At 29.0% G+C, this 17054-nt stretch overlaps 2 protein-coding genes and 1 long non-coding RNA gene across 5 annotated transcripts; 2 read left to right on the top strand and 1 right to left on the bottom strand.

The window, feature by feature from the left end:
- The first annotated feature begins 244 nt into the window (after window positions 1-244).
- Window positions 245-2885, top strand: Nse1 (SMC5-SMC6 complex component Non-SMC element 1). The gene is made up of 6 exons (XM_088193255.1): window positions 245-285; window positions 862-976; window positions 1041-1342; window positions 2251-2412; window positions 2480-2607; window positions 2676-2885. The coding sequence occupies exons 2-6, from the start codon at window positions 874-876 to the stop codon at window positions 2788-2790; spliced, it is 810 nt and encodes a 269-aa protein (XP_088049381.1). The 5' UTR covers window positions 245-285; window positions 862-873; the 3' UTR covers window positions 2791-2885.
- A 1910-nt stretch (window positions 2886-4795) lies between these two features.
- On the top strand, window positions 4796-16274 carry LOC148231674 (putative divalent cation/proton antiporter TMEM165). 3 transcript variants are annotated; one of them, XM_088193252.1, is made up of 7 exons: window positions 4796-4894; window positions 10705-10825; window positions 13005-13188; window positions 13257-13432; window positions 13720-13905; window positions 13970-14075; window positions 15121-16274. In XM_088193252.1, exons 2-7 carry the CDS (start codon window positions 10712-10714, stop codon window positions 15192-15194), a joined length of 840 nt encoding a protein of 279 aa, XP_088049378.1. In that variant the 5' UTR covers window positions 4796-4894; window positions 10705-10711; the 3' UTR covers window positions 15195-16274. The 3 variants fall into 3 exon arrangements, with proteins under 3 accessions (XP_088049378.1, XP_088049379.1, XP_088049376.1); XM_088193253.1 differs by lacking the exons at window positions 4796-4894; window positions 10705-10825 and adding exons at window positions 10910-11026; window positions 11111-11237; XM_088193250.1 differs by lacking the exons at window positions 4796-4894; window positions 10705-10825 and adding an exon at window positions 10910-11237.
- On the bottom strand, window positions 9041-9697 carry LOC148231675 (uncharacterized). The gene is made up of 2 exons (XR_015810809.1): window positions 9489-9697; window positions 9041-9408 (listed from the first exon to the last, which is right to left on the bottom strand). It is a non-coding gene; the product is annotated as an uncharacterized LOC148231675 (long non-coding RNA).
- Window positions 16275-17054: the final 780 nt, after the last annotated feature.

Here is a 17054-nt window from a genome sequence, read left to right as displayed (position 1 = left end):
TGTTTAAATAATTTATATTAATATAATATAAAAAAAAATTATAATACAACATACATTACCGTTTCAATTTATTAATAATAATATGAAGTAAAAATATTAATAACTATTTATTATTTATTTAAAGTATTAATAACAATTTTAATATGTGTAAAATTAGTTGAGGTTCATTTTAAATTATACATGATATTTTTTGCAATTATTAAAAATGTATGTCAAATTATATTTTTGCTCTGGCAGCACTAAAGTTTGACGTTTCTTCTTGGCGGCGGTAAACTGACACTAGCGGTATTTTTATAGATTATTTTTACTTTTTGTATGTTATATATGTAATAAAGACCCCATGAAGTATTTAATATGTTTTTCAAAATATCGGTATTACCGGTATTGTACCAGTTGTTTTAATACTTTTACCACAATCATCGATTTGACATATTCCAACGTCTTGATTTCGTTTGAAATAAATTCAGTGTCTCCTTTTTTTAAAACATTTTGATTAGGGAAGCTAATAAAACATATTTAACTTAACAAAATGCGTATTTGAATTTAATAAAAGTACTTTTCCGATCAGTTGAGTTTTTATCATTAATTGATGTCTTTAAAAATCATTGAGACTTATCCACGACGAAAGCTTTCAAAGGAATGAGATCCGGATCTCGAATAAATCCATTAGGTTTATTAAAACATATTTTTGAAAGAATTTGTAAATAAGTTATAAAACGGAAATGATGGGTAAATCATAAAATGTTTCTAGCTTCATATACTTTCTTCAACATTTGAAATCATTATTAATAAAAACTGTTTCCAGAACAATAAAAATTTATAACAATATTATTAAGACTAGTTTATTTTGTTTTATCACAGATTTGGACTAAAATGAGCAACTTAGAAGACTTCCATAGATGTTTTCTAAGAAACATTATGAGCAGAGGCGTCCTGACGTATTATGATGTCGAAAAAATTAAAAATTCATTCACAGGTATTGATAAATAATAAATAATTATATTTTCCAATCAATGCTTAACATTTATATTTCATTATAGATGGAGAAATGTATGAAGTAAATGATATAATCACTCAAGTCAACAAAGCTATCCGGCCCATGAAGCAACAAATTAAAAGCATCATTAACGAGTTGACAAATGAGAAAGAAGTGATATTTATGAATTTAGTTGAGGATGAGGCCGCTCTCGCTCAAACTGTGTTTTCGAAAGAAGATATGGATTACTTCAAGTGTTTGTTAGAAGAGATAGTCACTTCAGACGGAAAGATTATATCGGGTATCTTAGCAATTAACGTCTCTTCAAAAACTAAAACGCTCCACCTTACCAAAACTCGTGCGCAAGTATGAAAAATTATATACAATAAAACCCTGTTAATTTGATTTTTTTAAATAATAATTTTCTATAAATGCGAAAAGTTTCCATGGAAATGAAATATATAAATAGAAATACGAATGAAATATAAATAGAAATATGAAAATCGTGGTCACTGGAAAATTTTTCTCAATGATGGTATTTTTTATAATCGCTCTTTTGATGTGAAAATCACCAACCCTGAGGAATGACATGATGCAATTAAACACCTATACTCAGAAGTCCACGATATTTTAATTAATAACATTGTAGATCGAAGATGAGTGTGTATCATAAATGTACTTCAATGAACTTACCTGATCGAGGAAAATCTGCTACAAAACTCACACTGTTTCGAAAGTTTCTAGTCCACTATTACATTTACTGGAGTTATAGACATGTGTCACTGTATTAAACTTTCATTCGTCGTTGAATTTTAATGAGTTCTTAGCTCTTTAATACTGAAAAAAACGAATGACAACGCTTCTCCACATTTGTGCATAGTGTAGCAGCCATTTTAAACTTATACTGTTCCTTTGTGTTGAATATCTGATTCATACCATCATTCTTTAAATAATAAGTAACAATGCTGCTGATATAATATACATGAATTTTTATTAAAGATTTTCATCCTACTTACCTTTGTATACAAAAAATATATTAAAAAATTATGTTGCAAATTTTGATAACCTTAGTTTCAAATTAACAGGGTTTTATTGCACGTGTATATATATGTACATCAAATTAGAGGAAAACTAATATTTATTTTGAAGCACTTAGAAAAAATACGAGAATAATTTAATGACGAATATTAACTGTATTAAATATCAAATTCCTCTAATTTGTAAGTACTACGTATGGTTAAATGATGAAATAATATATTTACATTTTCTACCAGGAATTATTAGATATCTGGTGTCAAATACATTACCTCAAAAAGAAAACAAATGGATACTACATCCTCGGTTCTCGGACAATACACGAGTTTGATTCGTATCTTAAAAATTGCTTTCAAAATTTCATCGAAAAGTGTTCTTTGTGTGATAAATCAGTATTTCACGTATGTTTTGAAATAAAAATATCTCTTATGATTCATTTCTGATAAATTAATAGTTATATTATTTTAGGGAAAGCAGTGTCCTTCCTGCAGCGAATACTTCCACTCGCATTGTCTCGAAACATACTTACGTAAGATTACAAAGTGGCCTTGTTGTAGAATTGATTATGTGGATGTTCCATTCGATTTATTGCAAAGGTAATACAAATATTTGTTTGATTAAAGTTTGTGACTTTTTATTATTTGTGGGTATATTATATTTACAGCGAGCTCGAAGTCACCACAGTTATCGATAATAGTTCATCCTCTTCATCTGATGAGTCTACTGATAATACTCAAAATGACTCGCAACGCGTTGAAAGAAAGAGGAAACGTAACTGAAAGCACTACATATCTATTTAATAAATATTTTTCAAGTAAATAATATAAAATAATATGTTCAAATATTTTCATTAAAAAATACAATAAAAACTTTACTTTATTGGATTTTTATTATAGTAAAAAACAATTCATTGGAATTATTTCGCGTTGTGTGTATGCTACTTTTTCAATCTGACTACACTAGCAATAAATGACTGTCTGATATTTTTATACTATATTTGCGTTAACACAGTCAGCTCGAGAGCTATCCATTTCATCATTATTCATAATTGAGAAAGAGATTGCAAGTTTGTGTATAGTTGTTTTATAAAATATTACAGAATAATATTTAGATTCGACATTTTTTTAATTTTTCGGATTATTTCCTTACCACAACAATCAATACCATTATTTAGGTTTGTTTTAGTTTGTATATGTTGTATTATCAGATGCAGATTTTAAATAATTTTCATTAATTTTATCTCCTCCTTGAATCCTTAATTTTAAAATCTCCCAAAAATGTTTTTCGTTGGTTATACCTCTCATTATATGTATATAATAAAATGCCATCATCTCTATGACCTTCAAAAGCTATGTTTTGTTTTCCAAGTCTTATAATATTATCAATAATAGAAATAAGTCTTACGATTTTCTTTCACTAGTTTCAATCTACTTGAAAATAAAATATTCCATAATTCGTTTTATAGCTTGTTATAACAACGTAAAAAAAATATAGTTTGAATTGAAATTATATGACATATTTTTCGTTGGTGTCTTTCCAATATTCTATTATTACCCAGAAGTTTTAAGAACGCTTTCAAAACTTTTATAACCAAAGTTCCGATTTTATCATTGCATCGTCCTTCGCCTACAACTGTGAGAGCAAATAACGAACAATATTTACATGAGACCCCTTTCATAAGTGGGGAATAAGCTAACCATGAATATTTATGAAAATTACTTTTATTCAATTATCTTTTCATAATTTTATCTTTTAACTTGTACGCTAAATATGGAAAAAGATGTATTATTTTTAGAGGATGTGGATTTTCCAAAAGTTATTTTTTTGAAAGTAAAAGTACTAGGTCCTAAATTATAAGGACTATTTTTTGCATAGATATGTAAGGGGCCTATTTATTTAGATTTATTATGGCCAAAACTTGAAGGAACTCTGGTAGCACTGACATGACGGACTCTCTTCGCTTGGCATTTTCGGCGGGCTTGTACGGCCGGTGCGGCCCAAGGCACTATCCACTCAAACTCGCTTGTATATTCATGTAACTTCTTTATCGCAATAAAAATAATACTATCTGTCTAATTGCCATCCGTTACCTTCCGTCGCCAAAAATATATTTTTGAAAGATAAAATGAAGATTTGTTGCGATAACAGCAAGAACACTTTTATCTTGCATTGAGTTTAGTCTGTCTACCTGGAAGGATTGTAATAAAAATGAAGGGAAATATAAAATGTTTATAAAAATATAAATCTGTTGTGAATAATACGTTTAAATATGCCCCCCCTTGGATCCGCCTATGGAGGTAGAGCAGCCTTTACTCGACCAATCGAATTGAAAGAAGTCTTGAGATGCAGCTAAATTCGTGTCAATATGCAGCAATGGCGTGTTTTGTAGACTTATCATGAGACAATCAGGACAATTGATAACATATACTTTAATTTTAAATCCCCTTCCCTTCTTAAATAATAAATAATGTATGACCTAATCATGAAAGATATTTATTGATTTTTAAAAAATTACCTTACTTTTTAATTACATGTCTCAGAATTTTTACGACACTGGCGAAAACACTTTGCTAAAGATAAACCTAAAAACTAGGCCAATGATATAAATAAATATTTTCGATAAGAAAACTGATACAGAATGCTTATTATATTGTTTTAAAAATATTAATAATAATTAAATCGCGTTATTTACATAATTAAAAAGGATTTTACATAATTAATATTTTTCGCGCATGGCCGCGCATATCACTGCTATGGTTTAGAAACATAAAAAACAAAACCGTCATACGTCACCTATATCAATCTGACATGACCAGCTCATGCGACTAAGTCTTATTTTTTTTATAAATAATCTGATTTATGAATGACGGGTTAAATATTTAGGTAAGGAATAATTACGATTTATGTTGTGTTAGTTGTTTATACGCATTTTTTCTGTATAATGACGATTTACCAATCGTTACGGCTGATTTTGCAATGATAAGTTCATAGCGTCTCGAGTAGCATTAGATTTTATGTCAACGTGTAACATAGCAATTATCATCTAGTATATGTCTTATGACAATAATTAATTATTAGTGGTATTCCGCACTCTACGCGTTAAATACATAATATATGCAACTTCAATAATTGTATTACAAACAAATAAGTGAACGATATAAATCGAGGAATTGCGATTATCTCTCAAATAAAACACTATCGCGTTGGAAAAAATCCATAACACTGAACGATATTTACGTTTCAAACTTTACAACGCTACTATTTATCTCTGTTTAATTTATATGTTTAAAAATCTTATCACTTCAATGATGAAGCAACTCATCGACTTAGTTATCTTATCAAAATCGACACTAGTGATAAAATTGTCATACTGTAAAAATGTAATATATGAACATATTGTCACATATGTATATAATATCAATTTTATTTTCATAAAATAAAAATGAAATACGTTACAGTAGATATAATAAGCGGAAGTCAAAGCCTTATCTCTATTAATAAAATATATATACATATATATATAAAGCTAGTGATGCATGTACATATATGACTATTTAATTATTATTCACATTTGAAGAATTATTAAATATATATATATATATATATATATATATATATATATATATATATATATATATATATCCCTGAAGTAATTTTCCTACAGCATGTCATAATTCTTTCTTTAATTATGACACCAGTTCTGTCAATTTTGGATCAAATACAAAAAGCCCATATATGAAATTTCGGAAACCAAAGAGCAAAAAAAATCCCATTCCACCACTTAATATAATAGCTACAAATAATTGTGCAGAACCTTAAAAAAAATTAAACTTCTTTCATGTTGTTTATTTATTGATTTAATTTATCAATAATTAATGATTTAAATCATTATAATAACACACACCTTGTAATTTATTTTTAATTATATTTGACTATATATATTTTTTATAATTTGTAATAAAAAAAATTTAAAATGAAGGTTTTTAAAATAATAAGCAGTTTACAGGAAACAATAACATTAATAATATTTATTTAAACTTGTCTTTATGACAAATAGCTAACTTTAATTAATAATATTTTTTAAAACTGTCTATAAAGACCAGCAATTAATTTTTCTCTATATTTAATAATTTATATTTTAAACACTTAAAGTTTTCTGTTCTACACTACACAATCACTAATTGTAAATGAGTTTCAGTAATGATAACTAGACCAGTTTGAAAGGCTTAGTCCTCTTCAGTCATCTTTTCAAGTTGTCCACATTGAGGAGCTTGCTGCCTCAATGTTGACGTGTTGTTCGAGCCTCATTTCATGTTTCGCCGCAAAACGTTTTATAACACTGGCGACGTCTTTGACACCTAGGTCACTATGTATGTTTCTATCGCAAACATATCACAGAGCATTCACAATGTTTCACAGAGTTATTATTACTTCTGCTATTTTCCAGGCACATGTTTTAATCTAAATATGTTAGTTTAACTATTGCCTTTTTTAGAAGCTTCTTCATAATTTCGCCAGTTATTAAGTCAAATCCAAGTGCTTTATTTGAATTAATATTAGTTATTATTTCTATAGCTACTTCTTCCTTGGTTTTTTATTTTGCTTCCTGTGTCGTTGCCCTGTATTTTAATTTCATTGGGTTTGAAGATTTCCTCAAGATAGTTAGCAAAAGCGTTGGCTTTTTGTTTGTTATCTCTCGTCCAATCTCCATTTATCGTTTTGATTGGCGGCTTATGGATTTTGGTCTTTTTAACCTTTTCATTGCTTTCTATAAAGAATATTCCATATCTTTATCTGTTGTTAAATTATTGAGGTTAATTAATTAATTTTTGTAATTTATAAATATAGTGTAAATAAATATAACATAATAATGTAAATAATGTATTTATAAGCATATCGATAATGTAATAACATGGTAGTGTTCTATTAATATAAGCGAATACATAACAAAATGGGCAATAATGAACTAGAACTAAAAGCACCACTTGTTAAAGCGAATAAGCAAATAGAAGGACTTCGCGACATCGTAGAGAAGCTAACTAGTCGCTCTGCAAACTGAATGGATAGTACAGAAGAATAAAACTATTGGAAACGCCTGACAAAATAATAAACAATCAAAAGACTAAACAGCATAAACCACCTCCAGTAATTGTAAGCAATGTCAAAAATTATAGTCAACTAAATAAAGAAATAGAGACAGAATATAAAACTTTACCAGGACTCATGTACGAGACAAAACAACAATGACATACATATGAATCAATCAAGACCAATAATGGTTGAATCTGTCACATGAAAATCGAAATTGAAGTCCTAAAATGCAATAAATTAATTTTGCAATGCAAAAAGTGTCAAAGATATGGACACGTATAAATTCTCAGGAAGAGAGCCAAAATGCGTTAAATGCACAGGAGACCACCACACCTCCAATTGTAAAAAATCCATAAATACAAAGTCTGTCAATTTCAAAAAAGAAAAGCTGAAACAACCAAAGCATGCAGTAATAAATGAAGAATCATATGCTCAAATAACCGAAAAGAGCGTAAATTAGCAAAAACAAAACCAGTGAAAAGCTTAATCAGATATAAATGATGCAAACTTTATTGGCAAAGTTTGAAGCTATTGAGTGGAAGACATCAACATCAAAATTATAACTCACTTAAAACTCCAGTGATCTAAAAAATGTAAGAATAGCAACATGGAACGCTAATGGTCTACTAAATAGAAGAGAAGAACTACAAATTTTTTATATGTTTAAAAAAATTATATATGTTTCGTTTCAGAAACATACTTTACAAATCAATCTTTGCTAAAGATCAGAGGCTATAAAATATATCATAAATTACACCCGCAAAATAAAGCAAGAGGAGATAGCGCTATCATAATCAAAGAGAGTATTGACCATTATGAAGAACAGCAATTACAAACGGATAAAATTCAACTAACAGTGGTAGGAATTAAATCAACTAGACAATATATGCTAATTGGAGCTGAATATTGCCCGCTAAAGCAAAATTTAAAAAAATATATTTTAACTTCCTAAAGCATATTGGTGAAAGATAGTAGATTTTGATTCCAAACACACAGACTAGAGATCAAGAATAATTAATACAAAAGGCAAAGAACTTAAAAATGCAATAAGGGAATTAAAATGTGACTTTATTACAACTGGTAAACAAACCTATTGGCCCACTGCTCCTAAAAAAAATGCCATATCACCTTGACTTTTTCATCTCCAGAAAGGTAAAAATAGAAGAGAGCCTTGAGTTGACTTCTGATCATTCAGCAGTGATTTTGATCTTTAGTGAAGGAACAATTGAGAGAGAAGTTAGACCAACTCGCACCAACAAAACGACAGATTGAGAAAGCTTTTAAGTAGAACTGAAAAACAACATTAAGTTGAGTGTACAATTAAAAACAATTCGATGAAGAAGCTAAATACTATTTTTAAGGACATACAAAAAGCAGCTTGGAACAATACTAAAGAACTCACTCATAAGGCAGTAAGCAATAACTACACAATAGAGATAATAAATCTGGTAAATTAAAAAAGAAGACCAAGAAAAATATGGCATCAAACCAAAAATATTTTAAATAATAAAACACACCAATTAAAACCAAAAATTCTGAAACTAAAAGAAGATTCAATAAATAATTACATTAATAATGTAGTTTATCAGTCAGATTTTTTTAGTTAGGGTGGAATTTTATTTTTATTATTATATATATATTATTGAATAACCTAAAATGATTGGATCAATAATCTAATTAAACTGTTAGTAATTATTTCAGTGTCTGTTATATATAATATATATTAATTGTTACGGTTTTAAATTAAATGGTTAATTATATTTTCACTGAATGTTTTTATAAAAAAATGCTCAAAAATTGCTATTAATATTTTTACATAGTGCAAGTATGACATAACCTTAAATATTATTATCTTTTTTGGTATAATAAGATTTAATGTAAATAAATTAATTTCTTATCTAAACTAAGTTCAGTAGATATTATTTTAGACCAAAATTATGTATTTCTATTTTATTAATTTATTTAGCTATAATAAATACACTTAATTTTTTTAACAGAATATAAAATTGACTAATGTTATAATTTATTTGTTAATGCAAGGTTTTATTCCGTTGAGAAAACCCACTACATTTTTATTTTTGAGGATTGTCAAATTCACATCTCCGTATTATATTCTCCTGACCGTATTCAAAGTAAAATGTAAATTATTTTCCATATATCTTTTGAAAGCAACTTCAGCCTACAAATGTCTTTACATGAAAGTGCAAAGATATTTTTTGCTTGACTGAGTTCCTTATTTCATTATTTATTGTAAATCTTTCACTGCAACATGACAGGCGTTGACTCAATAAGTAGTGAGACACAAACTGAAATCAATCAGTGACATATATTTATTAATTATAAACTATTAATATAGATTACAATCAATAAAACATTAATATCGCACAAATCATAATCGCCACTGGGGACATAGTGTCGTAGCACAATTATGCCCGTCTGGGATGCAACGTGAAGGCACTGTCTCAAGAGGTGTCGATGATGTCCTAAATAGAATTTGCTGGCCAATGACGAGCTTGGCGAGCCCTGTAATGTACTATGCTGTCTAGTTGGCGACCCAAGATCAACTGCAAGTTGGCTCAAAAATTGGCGCAATCCCTGGAGTTAGAGATTTTTGGAAACATTCAGAAACGCGTGATAAGCTAATGAATTCCTGTTTTTATCACTTAAAAAATCATTTCAAAGTGGGTCCGAGAAGACGAATTGTTGACAACAAATTGACAAATGGTCGCCACATAATAATCACAATAGAAATTTAAAAGCATTAGGGTTTATATGGGATTAAAACTCAGGTCTTTCATGTATTAGTCATTGATTAATTTCAATGGTTTATCGTGCTTGTTATACATACATAACCGTTTAAGCTTTAATATTTATTTTATTTAAGTACATTTGGATAATAACGACTTAAACTTACTTTTACACCGAGAATGTTCTAAAATCTCTAATATGTTTAGTTTTTTTCTGAATGATAATATATTAATGAATTAAGTAAAAATATATTCTTATGAAAAAATATTTTCATAAAAAGAGAAACAAGTTGTTTATAAAAATAAGGTTCGTTAGAGGGTAAACTTCAATTGGAATGTTACATTTTTATCGTAATCCGTCGATGCAGAGGGTTAGAAGTCATATTACGTGAGCTCTTAATTTTTTTTAAATTAGTTTATATATCACGCTCTAGAATTTAAACAAAAAAATACAGATTTATGTATTAAAAATTACAACTGGCGGGCTATTTCGTCCATGGGGAATTTTGTTAGAATATTTTTACAATCAAGATAACTTAACGCGCGGAAATTTTTGCACACATGTTTTACGTTTTACAATTTTATCTTTGCTAATATCATCAACAATATTGATAAAAATAAAATGTATTTTTCCTAAGATACAACACTATAAATATAATTTTTGTGCTTTATTGATTTTTTTATACGCGACGTCATCATTTGATGCGAAATTTTATCTTATTATCATGAATCTCATCTCTAGAATAGATCTAATCATAATAAAATATTCTTTAACTGTTTTTTCTTTTTTTTCATTATAGTAAACTACGCAGATTGAATGAACAGTGCATTAATTTTTATTCCGTATGATTACAGATCCAATATGAACAATTTGACAATATCGATCTTGGTGATTTGTTCAATCATCTTAACCAGTTATGGAGTATCCGGTAGCAAAGCGCCGGAAGAAGAGCAAACAATAGAAGAAAAAGCAGAGGTATTTCATTACATAAGTGTTCGATTAAATTGTGCAAACATGTGAGCAATCTCAAAAATTATGCCACTCGCTACCTTAAGTCCCAGAGATGATACAAGTGTGTCAGATAACGCACGTCTGATATCAAACACTGACGTATTGTTCAACACGCTCGGATAGTTCAAACATAATTGTATCGCGGAACGCCTGTGTACAATAAAAGTAATATTTCGATCTATTCGCTAAACAAAATAGTTTAAAATTAATCTAATTGACAAATTATCGTATCATAATGGATCTGAATAGTGTTTCGAACATTGGACAGAGTAGTGAATTCACTTTGAATAGGAGCACCGATTACGTTTCCAGTTACGGTACTACACCGTTGGATCATCAAGGATGGAGAGAAGCGCTTTTCGGTGCATTTATGAAGGTATTTGCCGCTCTGAAATGTAAAAAATCATTATATATTGGTTTTTGTATAAAAAAATGATTCGATACGGCTCATGGGACTTCTTTGTGTAATGTTGTGATTTTCATGCCTTTATGCAAGTGGTTAAAAACTTTTGTTTATGTTTTGTTCTTGAAATTATCTCTGAAGTGAGTAACAGCTTTGTCATAATTATGTATACAGAAAAATATCTTTTCATGTTGTTTTTATTATTCATTGTAGATAATAAGTAACAATGCTCGTAATATAAATGTATATTCTAAAATGGAAAAGGTCGTTGTATCGTTGCAATATTTGAACAGAATGGTTTGCATCAAATTTATATTACAGTACTTCCCAATTACTAAACAAATAGATAAAATTATTCAATGTATCTGTTAGATTATTGCGGCCATTTATTAAATTAATAATAAATTTTTCGTTGATTATACGCTTTAAACGTTTTTGTTGGTTTTTGACGTATGTATGCTACTTTTTAATTTTCGAGATAATCGTTTAAAACGCTATCTCACGTAGCTGTATATAAAACCATATCTGAAACACTCCTCGATTGTTCAAATCGATGGTTTTATTATGTTCCCTTAACAACCGTTTATGTACGTTACAAATTGTATACAGTCTGTGATCCTCGATAAAGTATGTCTACTGATTCATTATGTTACTTTATCTTAAGACGACATTCAGTATCAATGAACGATAAGATGTTTATTTTACCAAACATTTGAAATTTTACCGAATTACTTATATGAATTTTACTGAAATCTTTTTTCTGTATTCGCTCGGAAAAATGTTTTAGGAGACAATAAAAACAGAACAAAGATTTTTCGTCACTCACACTAAGCCATAATTTTTTGTTTTATACAATCTTGTTAATTATTGTTGTGTCAAGTATTTTGCTTTTCAATTTTTTTTTTAAACTCAATAATGAAAAATGCTTTTCCGAATAACTATAGATATTATGAATTGTTTATGAAAGTAGTAAAAAATATCTTTAAAATGAATTATAAATAAAACAGCAACAAAACAAACCAACAATAATTTAACATACTAAATACAACAAAACAGATTAACAACGATAAAAAATATAATAAGATAGTCAAAGAACTGTGCGCTTGTAACGAAAAAAATAATGGTTCGATGCCCCGATCTTCACTAAGGGTAGTTATTTTTATTCACCCATTTCGACATTTATTTTAAAACGTTTCTGAGCTGATAATTAGTTATAACCGACAGACGTCATACTTTGTCTTATATTATATTTATTCTAATTGATGAATACACAATAATATTAAATTTTTTACTCAAACTAAATTCTGAACGATTTAACATTATAATTTTTGTAAATATTTTTACAACAAAATCTGATGGTTAATTGACTAATAAACTACTCAAAAGGTTCCGAAAAATCAAATCAAGGATTACATACACATTTATCTAAATTCTTATGATGTTGAGTAGTGAAGCTTTTTTTTATATGCTACTGTAGATTACATCATATACAGTTTTGTTATCTTAAGTTTTAAATGATTCAAGTGCTCCATGGATTATGAACGATTAAATAAATTACATTTGTGATATTTATTAATATAAATATTTTTTGTTCACGTTAACAATAAGTGTTCTCTAGATAAAAATATAGCTATTAATCTTCTATTCTTTCAATATAAAAGTCATTGATCAGACACTTGTGTCATTATTTGATAAGTGCATTTATGCAATTCAATAACTCACACATGATATTTTTTGCAGCGTGTTGAAAATGAAGCTGGTGCTTCATTCGTGCAAGGCTTTGTTGCGTCCTTGTCAATGATTATCGTCAGCGAACTAGGGGATAAGACGTTTTTCATAGCCGCCATCATGGCGATGAGACACCCTAGAGCTTTGGTGTTCGGAGGTGCCATATCCGCTTTAATATTAATGACTGTGTTATCGGGTAAGCATTGTATGAATAATGTTCTTTTATATAATATATATTACTAATATTTTTATTTAATTTTATAGCTGGTTTTGGATGGGTGGCTACAGTAGTTCCTAGGGCGTATACATATTATTTAAGTGCTGCTCTTTTTGCTATATTTGGGATAAAGATGTTGAGAGACGGATGGAAGATGGACCCAAACGAAGGACAAGAAGAGTTAGAAGAAGTGCAGCAAGATCTCCGGAAAAGAGATGATATGGTAAATATATGTATTTACTATAAATCTTCCATTGTAGCATGACTAAACACAATCAACAACTACTAAGTATGTAGTGGGGCACCAAACTGTAATCAAAGTCTGGTAATTGAAGATAATTTAATGTTTCGAAAGTACATGGCTATAGTGAGCTTAGTGGCTTGATGATTTCAAGATTTTTTATTTTTGTATCAGGCACTTTCGTTCTAAATCCTATGTAAATGTATCTAATACACTTGTCTAGTTATGGCACTATTTGTACCCAATTTCATCAATATTATATGTTTTAGTACGAAAAAGAAACAGCACTCTCACTAGTCGACCAAGAAATTGGCCGCACTAACTCTGTAACAAAGAGTAGACGCCAAGCATGGGTCGCTGTGGCTCGCATTTTCATGCAAGCTGCTTCCATGACCTTCTTGGCGGAATGGGGCGACAGATCTCAACTAGCTACGGTGATCCTTGGTGCTAGAGAGGTAAATATAAACTTTCACTCCACATCCCGTCATTTATATGGTAAAATATAAAATTGAATTTCAGGACGTGTGGGGTGTAATCGTGGGCGGTGTTGCAGGCCATTCGGTCTGCACGGGTTTGGCGGTGCTCGGTGGTCGAATAGTAGCTCAACGCATATCTGTTAGAACTGGTAAGACATTAGACCTAAAATATTCTCTATTGCAACTTTTATATATGTTATAGTGAATGTGTATTACCAGTAAAAATATATTTTTACTGACATTTCACCGATAGGTATAATACTAGTGAAAATATAATTTCACTGACAGTTGCTAGTGAAATTATATGCTACTTTATACTGTCATTTGAAAGTCGTTCATGTGTTTTTTTATGTCAAATAATTTTTTTAAAAAAGTAACTGACAACCCGTTGAATTTTCTTTGAAAAATAGTTGTAGAGCGATATATCACCTGTTAAGGCCAAAATGTTCAAACCTAAACTTAACAAATTAATCAAACCCAACTTGATCTAATGATTGTTTTAAAACTAACTATAGTTTTTGAACTTTCGTTAGATCAAATTGCCCCCCCCCCCCCCTCAATGACGTCTTTGTATTATAATAAGGTGACCAGATTTTGAAAATATAAAAGGACATTAAAAATAAAATGGTCATTATTGCTGCGGGAGCTAAAAAATATAATTTCGGAAATTTTTGTTCGAGGGAGACAAATTCCTGAGAGCTAAAAAAAGTCGCCACCAAAACTTTTATTTAAAATCCTTCTCAAAAATTTTTATCCAAGGGTGATAAAGACATTGCCTTAAAAAATTTTTTTTGAGAACCAAATTCTTGAGGAGGATAATCCACCCCAAAGGAGGACGTCTGGTCACCTTAGTTTAGGTAAAGTTTGGGTTTAAACATCAAATAGACGTTTCGCAACTGTCAAATTGAGTTTCAAAGACAGTATTGTGACTTATCACCTGTTGTGGCCAAAAAATTTTGAACGTATATGTAACAATTATCACTGTTATTGACTAGTGAAATTATAAATCAATTGCTTGATACATTTACACTTGCCTAGCCAGCGAAATTATATTTCTACTAGTGAAAATATAATTTCACTGAAAAATACACATTCACTGTAACATAAAATACATATTCAAAAGCATTATAATGATCATAATGTGGTATTATTAATACACTAAAAATTAATAAATGCTTTATTTTATAATTTCAGTTACTCTTATCGGCGGTGTGGTCTTCCTAGTTTTTGCAATCAGTGCTCTGTTCATAGATCCGAACACCGCGTAGATTAGCAATAACGTATTTAATGTAAATGTAGCAAATATTTCTAGACTTTTTAAATTATTTCTTAAAATAAACGAATATCCATCAAAGCATTGAAACATATATAAAAAAAAAACATTCAAAGAAAATATGTAACAAAAATGTTTTAATTTTATGTATATACTGCTCAAATATCTCATTAACACAGTCCTAAGTGCATTTTTATGAATTACAATAGTTCAGAATAACATTCCATTGAACACTGAATCAACATTATTTCCAAATATCTACTACATATTTTCTTTGAATCAAACTCAGATGTAAAGTTGATTCGGGACCAGCCATTATATTTTAATTGCCAACAATCAATACTAAATTCTTCAGTATTAAACAACTCCTTAAGTTCGGTATTATATTAGAAATAAATAATTAAAAAATACGTATTGGGAGTTAGTAAATGCTTTTAACAAAGTGGGCCGAGAATTTTATTGTAAAATGTTTGTACCCATTTGTATATTTTATTTTTTTATTAATAATAATGTATGCTGTATTTAGTGATATTATTAATTTGCATTTGTGATTTGATTGTGTAAGGTTTATTTATTATTATCGCTCTGAGATTTTGTATTCAATTTGTGTCACATGATAATGTATATTTAGAACTGCCCTAATTAATATAAAATACACTCGTTATACTCTTGTTTCATTTAGAGATTCTAATGAGAATATAACACTAATGTTTGTAAGTGAAATGATGTATTTTACATCCCAATGATAATTTATTGAATTTAATAAGAAGTATATAGTTAAATGATTCATTAAAAGAATAAATTTTATTTTTATACTTAAGAAATCAAATGTTTCAAATCAAAAAACATGCTATACTAATAAGTATATATTATCATTTTTAACTTTAAAACCACAACTTGTTGACTGCTATGCAGTATTGAATTATTTATTTAAAACTATGTACAAATGTAATAATTTGAAGTAACTTGTTTGTTATTTTTTACTGTTGCTTCAATATCAAAATTCAATATGGATGTATGTATATAAAATGTATTGTATTGTACTGTAAAAAAATATAACTATACATTAACCTTATTATTTTTTTATTTGATTATATATGAACTAATCGTAAACATACAGCAGACCAATGGCGTCCCGTAACCATTTTGTAGTGGAGAGGTTAAAGCAATAAATATCTTTAATTAAAACTAAAATATATACATATATAAGATATTATACTAGACAAAAATAATTTACTACGTTAAGTAAAAATATTTAAAACAGTAATATTTATTTATACTGGGAGGGCTGCAGCCTCACAGGTCACAGACCATATAGAGGAACTGCTACTGTAGCAGACATACAGGGGTAGCCAACCCGCGGCCCGCCTTGAACATTTCTCCGGCCCGCGAGATTCATCACACTTTTATAAAATATATTTACTTTATAATGGCCAATACACTATAGACAATTTTTCACTCCAAAAAAATGTTTATAATGTATCTAAATCTAATATGGGGATAAATAATTGTATATGTGGTCCACGGAGTTATGATGCAGTTTCAAAGTGGCCCGCAAGATCATTTGGGTTGGCTACCCCTGCTTTAAAACAACCTTCCCAAAAGGATCATGGTTGCAGCTGAACAGGAATAATGTTACATTACTGCTTAACAAAAGATTTCCAAAACTATCTTGTTGAAAAATATTTATTAAGTAATAACAGTTAATTTTTAGTTTTTTATCAAAAAAACTGTAAGGGGCCTATTTATATTGTAGCGAATGTAATTCTTGGGGCTACGTAATTAAACGACCTTTTTTATAGAGCTGGCGAGGACCTGGGGTGTTAGACCGTTGTTATATATTGATTGAAAAAAA

The sequence above is a fragment of the Plectrocnemia conspersa genome, unplaced genomic scaffold (genome assembly GCF_051122295.1).
Source record: "Plectrocnemia conspersa isolate PC_06_02 unplaced genomic scaffold, ASM5112229v1 ptg000009l, whole genome shotgun sequence".
In the NCBI taxonomy this organism is placed as follows: domain Eukaryota; kingdom Metazoa; phylum Arthropoda; class Insecta; order Trichoptera; family Polycentropodidae; genus Plectrocnemia; species Plectrocnemia conspersa.
The sequence above is the reverse complement of the archived record's forward strand: the minus strand, read 5'-3'. Positions and strand labels throughout refer to the sequence as shown.

Excerpts from the sequence above, each read along its gene's own strand:
- Nse1 (XM_088193255.1), top strand. The coding sequence starts at position 874 with ATGAGCAACTTAGAAGACTTCCATAGATGTTTTCTAAGAAACATTATG. Across the intron at positions 977-1,040 it reads AATTAAAAATTCATTCACAG|ATGGAGAAATGTATGAAGTA; the intron begins GTATTGATAAAT and ends ATTTCATTATAG. Across the intron at positions 2,413-2,479 it reads GTGATAAATCAGTATTTCAC|GGAAAGCAGTGTCCTTCCTG; the intron begins GTATGTTTTGAA and ends ATATTATTTTAG.
- LOC148231674 (XM_088193250.1), top strand. The coding sequence starts at position 11,097 with ATGGATCTGAATAGTGTTTCGAACATTGGACAGAGTAGTGAATTCACT. Across the intron at positions 13,906-13,969 it reads TGATCCTTGGTGCTAGAGAG|GACGTGTGGGGTGTAATCGT; the intron begins GTAAATATAAAC and ends ATTGAATTTCAG. Across the intron at positions 14,076-15,120 it reads ACGCATATCTGTTAGAACTG|TTACTCTTATCGGCGGTGTG; the intron begins GTAAGACATTAG and ends TTATAATTTCAG.